Source organism: Gavialis gangeticus, unplaced genomic scaffold (genome assembly GCF_001723915.1).
Source record: "Gavialis gangeticus isolate Ggan-Ray unplaced genomic scaffold, GavGan_comp1, whole genome shotgun sequence".
NCBI lineage: Eukaryota > Metazoa > Chordata > Crocodylia > Gavialidae > Gavialis > Gavialis gangeticus.
Genome location: NW_017729014.1, coordinates 11817964 through 11824691, shown reverse-complemented (window position 1 = coordinate 11824691; position 6728 = coordinate 11817964). Strand labels below are relative to the sequence as shown.

Genomic DNA, 6728 nt, shown 5'->3' with positions numbered 1-6728 from the left:
GGGGGGGGGGGGTTGTTTTTTTTTTTGGTGATCCTTGATAGTAAATAATTGTATCGTTAGGGTTTTTGGTCCATTACTTGCTTCTGATTTTAAATCTGTTCTTTGAGTTTGCTGGTTTATAAAATAGGTCTTTCAGTTTGTATTCCCTTTGGCTTGATACATGGAGAATAAACGAACAATCTGTCTGTTGTGGTACTAAATTTTAGTAATTCAGAAAGGATGCTAGAAATTTAAGTGAGATATTGAAGAAATGTGTTTGCTTTCATCTGTGGTGTTATTAACAGCTTGAGTGGTACTATTTAAAAAAACCTTATTTTCCTCCTTTGTGTTTGCTCTCTGCTCCCAGACTCTGACAAGACACTTCATTGCTTTATTTGCTTTCCTAGCCAGGTGTTAAGACAGCAGCTGTCTCCCTTGTAGAGACTTACTGGCTGGAGTGTTTTGGTTACAGACCCTATGGGGTAACACACTCCTCTTTAAAAAAAACTTTTAATGAAACACTTTTAAAATGCAAACATTTCTCATAGTCCTGGATGTTATGAACTTGGGGTAAAGTTTATGCTGATGTCTTTTTTGGAGGAATGTGGTTTATTGCATCAAATGCTAAAATGAAGGGAAGTGTTGCAAGTTTTTTGAAACTACTCTGCAGCAAAAAGTGAAATTTGTGTTTGTCCTGTGAGTGGGATAGACAAATTGTCTTGTAAAGATGGTCTTCAAAGGTAGTAAAGTATGCCCTGGAAACTTAAAAAAAAAAAAAAAAATGGTCATGAAAGACGAGGAAATTGCATATTGGTATTCTTACATAATGTTAGTTTCCCTTCATATCAAGGATGCTAGTATTGCCATCCAGCAGAGGTTATATCCATGTTGTTTTGAAAGGGAGTTCATTAAGTGTCTTGTAACAGAGTGTTTTTAATTTCCTTTGTGCAGATTCGTCGAAGGCGCCTTGCTCGGCTTGCAGGTGGGCCATCTTCCCAGCCCACCACTCCACTTACGTCCCCACAAAGAGAGAACCCACCAGGACCACCTGTAGCTGCGCCAGCCCCGGGTCCATCCCACAATCTTGGTCTAAATGTCCATAGTATGACCCCAGCTACCTCTCCAATTGGTGCATCAGGTAGGCAGCAGCCTAAGCAGTGAAGAGAACATTTTCTGGGTTATTTCTGGTATTGTTTGAAAATGGGTGGGGGGAAGAGAGTTTTTATATTGTGCATATTTCTATATTTTCTGGTAAACTGTATGACATGGCTTAAGTGAGTTATGTTACTTTAGTTTCTTATCCGCAGTGAAGAAATCATTCTGTAAGGGTTTTTTTCAGGGTAGGGCAAGGGCAATCACAGATGCTGTTCAAATACTTTTTACTGCAAATAAAAGCCTGATGCAGAGTGAAGTGTGCAGTGCAGATGGTATTGAGAACGCTTACATCTTCAGAATAATTTGAAGAATGAAGAGAATCTAACAGACAGAAAAAAGGCTCCTCAGCTTTGCAATGCATTTTTTATTGATTGGCCTCTTGATGGACTTCAGCAGTCGGTTTCTAAATCCATTTTTGTTTCAAGTCTCCCATTACTGGTGTATTGGTGCATTTGAGTGCTGTATGTGCTGTGCTTGGGTATTATTTGCAAAAGAAGAATGAAACAAAGAATAAATGTTCTTCCAGAATTTCTGGAGGGTAAAGATAGCTTCACCTTCTGTCTGCCCATACTCTACTCAGGGCAGAGTACTTATCTGAAGCAGTTCCTGAGAAAAGCTCACTGCTGTTGGAATTTAACGCTGAACATTGGCCTTATGATTAAGGGAAGTGACACAGAAACCAAGGTAATTTTAACCTGTTAGCTAATGAACTCGGTGTTTATGGTGCAGAGTTCACCTTGCATGTTTGCTTGGAGAAGCCTATGCAGTATTAGTTAGCTTTAGACAGCACATTAATTGGTGATGCATGAGCTGTGGGCTTGTCTGGTGCTCAGAAACAGAGAATCCTTTGTTACAATACAGGGTCCATTCATTATAGTACAAATTACTGAAATGATTAAAACTGGATATTTTTTCATGCCAGGAGGGGTATTCATTTTTGGTTTGGGGTATGTGCGATGAATTATAACGTTGGGGAAAAGGGTGGTGAGAAGCGGTGGTATTTATTGCTGATTATCTGCTATACGCATTTAGCAACAGCAAAGGTTCTGTTGAAGATGTACCGTTTGCAGGAGTCCTTTTGCAGTGGTAAACTAAAATGACTGCAGAAGACTTTAATTCACTTAGACGTGCAGAGAGCAGCCCCAGCAAAATAGTGTCCTTGTAAGTGTCCCTTCCTGAGAGGAGTGGCATATTATGGTGAAGTTGGAGCACTGGATCAGTTTGGCAGGAAACAGAATAACAGTTCTCATTATTTTTGCTTCTTTTGGGGATACCCTGCAAATAATAAATAAAATGGGGGCCAGAGACATGAGCCATGTGTTGTCTGTGTGTTCAGTGCATGTCAGCATGTTTTTGCATTATTTGATTTCTTTCATTTTAAAGCTGCAGGTCAGATTTCATAAAATACTTAATATAGCACTGAGCAAGTGAGGGGTAAAAGTGCAAATAAATTCAGCACAGGCAGGACAGACTTTTTGAGGAAATCACTGTCCTATATTAGTGAGTACTGCAGCTTGGCCACCATACTATAGAAGACCCTGAGAGCAGTGCATTTAGGCACTGCTTTAGCATAATGGGAGTCAAGCTTATGCTCCTGTCTTCTCTGTGGCCTGTATTTTTTGCTGTCATCCTATGCTGTTTGAGTGCAATAAGAGTTGTATAGAAGTGGTTGGGCTTTCCTACGTTGAGGAAAGTTGCGTCCATGTTACTAACTAAATGTAGGTTATGCAGGCAGAGAACTGAAATGGAGTCGCAGGGTTTGCACCACTGCATCTTGGCCAGTAACTTACTGAACTAAACTGTATTAATAGATTTTTTTGTGCTGACACAGCATATTTACATTAGAGATTAGCACTGTAGTCACTCCAGTGCAAATTTCGTCAATGTAGATAAGGCCTAGAGCTTGCTTCCGTTCAGTGCAGGGGGCTGGGCTTCACCTGACATTTCTGCTTCCTTGAGCTTTTGCACAGCTGCCCATTGAGCTGGATTGCAGCAGGTTTGTGCATCTTGCGAGAACTTGCAAGCCCAAGGCTGTAGCATACTATCTGTAAATCACCAGATTTTGAGGAAGCAATTATCCCTCCTTAATTGCAGTGGGACTTTTTTTTTCCTGACATCTTCTCGTCTACAAGGTTAAATCTTTTGTGAACGATATTGACAAATAGGCATTTCAGCAAAACATAACTTGTCTTGGAGGATTCCAGAGCCCATCTTTGTGTTTGTTTTTTTTTATAGTGAGTGCCTAATTGCCTACTGTTAGAAATGCTAATAGCTGCACCCCATGAAAGGTTGCTAACTTACACGTAGCACATTCCTTTTTGGTCATAGCTTTAATATGTAACATGTACGTAATGGTAGGTGTTAATTATATGTTCTTTCTCTGGTTTTGTACCACACCGTAGAGCACATAGTTCTGTTCAGTTCTTCAACTGAGGTGTTTGGCTAATCTGTTTAGTTCAACTGCATTTCTAGTATATGTGTAATCATACCTTGTGCATCTTTTATACCGTATGTCTGAGGATCTGAGACCACTCCAGAAATTAACTATTCCTTAAACAAACAACACCCCACCCACCCCCCAAAAAAAACAATCCTCCCTGTGAGATGGGTAAGAATTATGCTATTTTTATATTCAAGGGGCTGAGAACAGAGGTTTTAAACAGCAGAGACAGGAATAGACCTCAGGTTTTGCTTCCAGTCCTATTGTGGGATCACTAGGCCAAGAGCTCATTCATTTTGAGTCAGTGATAAATCTTGAGGTGGAGGTTTGGGTTTTTTTCCCCTTTTTTTTCTTTTGAAAGCATTCTCTTTCTTGAGGACTTATTTCAAAGCTACCATCTTCTGGGGAAACAGGGTTTGGATAAATTACCTTATTAGAGCTTCTTGGCAGGCAAGTCATGGTCTGAGTATTGAGCACAAAAAATGTTAATTCTCAGGCACTGTCATGGCCTGCCTGCCTTCTGTTATTGGTGATTTCTCAGGCTATGGTTTGGTCTAAGATTCTGCTTTAAACAGAGGTAATTGTTATCCATGAGACGTCATAGTTGTTGCTGCACCATGCTGTATGAGACCTCCTCCAGGTTTTGCCTTAGAGAGCAGTTGTACATTTCATATCCAGCTATGTCTGTTAGTACATAGCCCTTACATAGCATGTCTCATGTTCAAAAAACTGCAGTGACATTCACTAATATAGAGAAGGCATGGTTACATTACAGGCCTTTGGCATTTCGCACAAATTTTGGGGGGGAAGAAAAAGCGCACACAGCTTGGCAGCCGCAAACTGATTTTTCAGCTACCTGCTTTGGAGAATTGGAGATTGAAACATTTTAGCTGTGTGAGCAAATAAATTTTCCTTTTAGTTTCCACATATACGTTGGCAGATTATTTATTTATGTATGTATTTATTTATTTTTAAATAGCACTGCCTGGCATGCATTTGAGCTGCAACATTTAGTCATCCAAGGAACGCATCTCAGTTGCGACTGTCTGCTACAGTTAGTGATATGGAAGGCTCCTAATATGACTTTGATAAAATTAAGTGGCAGCTAGTATCTTGTCAGCTGTCCTCTAGGATGGTGAAGTTTAAGCAGTGCATGCTAATTCATTGTGGTTCTGCCTGCATCAGAGTACCAGGTGGTCACTGTACTTTAAGAGCTCACCTGTACTTGGGTGCTTAATCTGTACCTGGTTTTAGATGTGTTCGAAGAACCAAAGTCCCAACTAACCCTCACAAGAAGTGAGAACGCATTCTCAATGTGTGTCATAGTTACAACTGCTGCTCCATGACCATTTTCAGAGTATGCCCTATTTTTGGTTTCCAGTTGAAATGTAAATATTGACAATATATATTTACATATGGAGGGGTCACATTAGGATGCAGTAGGCCCCTGAATGCCATGTAGGTAGGGCACGCTCTGATGATGTTAAAGCACAGTGTTTTCTTGTGTGGGTACATTTCCAGTTTACTGATACCCTCTCCCTTACATAATTGAATCTCCACCTTGACCAGGTTGGACAGAGACCTTTTTACGGTGATGACTCTTTACCATGTTGTGCCATGGTATGTGATTTGTCCTGGGCTAACTCTTATGTTTACAGTGCAGGTCCAAAAATGTAAAACTGTCTCTCTCTTGGAGAAAAAAACTGATTTGCCCATCAGATTTGCATATCGCTGGGCGCATCTACACAAGACGTTTACTGCGCAATTGCCTAATTAACTCTGTAGTAAAGTCACAGTGTCTACACATACAGTCCTATTAGGGTGCAGTAAATTAACTCCACTATAGGTTAGTACTTTTAAACACAAGTGCTATCCTTCAGTGTTGTTCAGTGCACTGTATGGCACGTATAGATGCTGACAGGACTGGTTGGGGCATGAAGGTGCTTCGGCTGGCTTTGTACTGAACTACCTTCATGCCCCAGGTAGCCCCTCTGCAGCATGTTGAGCCAGGTTGGGGTACCCCAGAGCTGGCAGGCTGATCCTCAGGGTCCCCTACCAGCCTGGGCTGCTCTGCCATTGCTCAGTGTGCTTCACTTCCAGGTGTGCACAGATGTTTTTTGTGTTGCACTAATTGCATATGTAGATGCACCCAGGCAGTCTTGCATCCATACAACTCCACTGAAGTTAGTTCAGTTATTTCAGATTTCTTTTAGTCTGCATTAGAACAAACTTGAGCCCAGTCCATGTTTAAATGGCTGTTGCTAGCACAACTTGCCCTGCAGTATGAACAGAACTTAAGGTTTGCATGTTTTAGAAGCATGAAGATGGTAGCTGTACATTTTGGCAAAATAAATCCAAACCATTTATTTGAAATGAAACAGTCTTCTGGTTTTAAAATCAGCCATGCTCCCCAACAGGCTGGTTTCTGAACAGGCATTACTTTGACTGTTTAGATTTTTCTCATGAAGATGAAATTTATGTTAAATCTTTGAAATGCTTTTTGAAGGAACTGCTAAAACAAACAGCTTGTGGCAAAACCAGCATAATCCTGGATCTGTTCTACTTCACTGCCCACTCTGTTAACTTTAAAATGTGTTACTGCCACAAGCATGGGACAAGCTGCTGCAGTTTTTAGTAGTAACATTGGAACAGACCCAGTGCTGGAATTTAAAAATAGGTTGTCAATCTGGTTTTACACTCTTCACCTGAAACCTAATACTGTTTGGGGAATGTCCCGTAAATAACGAGTGAGCTGAAAACCTCAGAGGAGAGGAATTCACTGCTGCTTTCCTTTTAAGCAAGCAAGCTATAACAATATCTTTTTCTGTGCAGGCTCTTCAAAGAGCTCGTCTATCAGTGTGTAGGTACCGTGCTACAGCACTACTGCCATAGCAGCATGAAATTAATATTTTATATTGCTAGGCAAGACTTGAGTTTAGCATCCTTCTTGACCCGGTGTCGTGAGACAGGGATTTTAAGAAAATGCTGCAGTTTAGAGTTCATCTTCATATGGACATCCAGTAGCATTCACCCTGCTTTAATTTTTATTGAATGCAAGGCTTATTCTGCTTTTAGTTTGCTTTCTATATGTGAATTTCTCCCTTCCTCTTTCCCCGAATCCATGCTTGCAGGCATCTGCCCCCCCCCCCCCCCC

At 40.8% G+C, this 6728-nt stretch overlaps 1 protein-coding gene across 2 annotated transcripts in view; it reads left to right on the top strand.

The window, feature by feature from the left end:
* The window catches only part of UBE4B (ubiquitination factor E4B), an 84115-nt gene that overhangs the window by 23831 nt on the left and 53556 nt on the right, over positions 1-6728 (top strand). For both annotated transcript variants that reach the window (XM_019511761.1, XM_019511760.1), the window contains exon 2: positions 931-1117. In XM_019511761.1, the coding sequence (XP_019367306.1) occupies positions 931-1117 (187 nt within the window). The remainder of the gene's footprint in view (positions 1-930; positions 1118-6728) is intronic.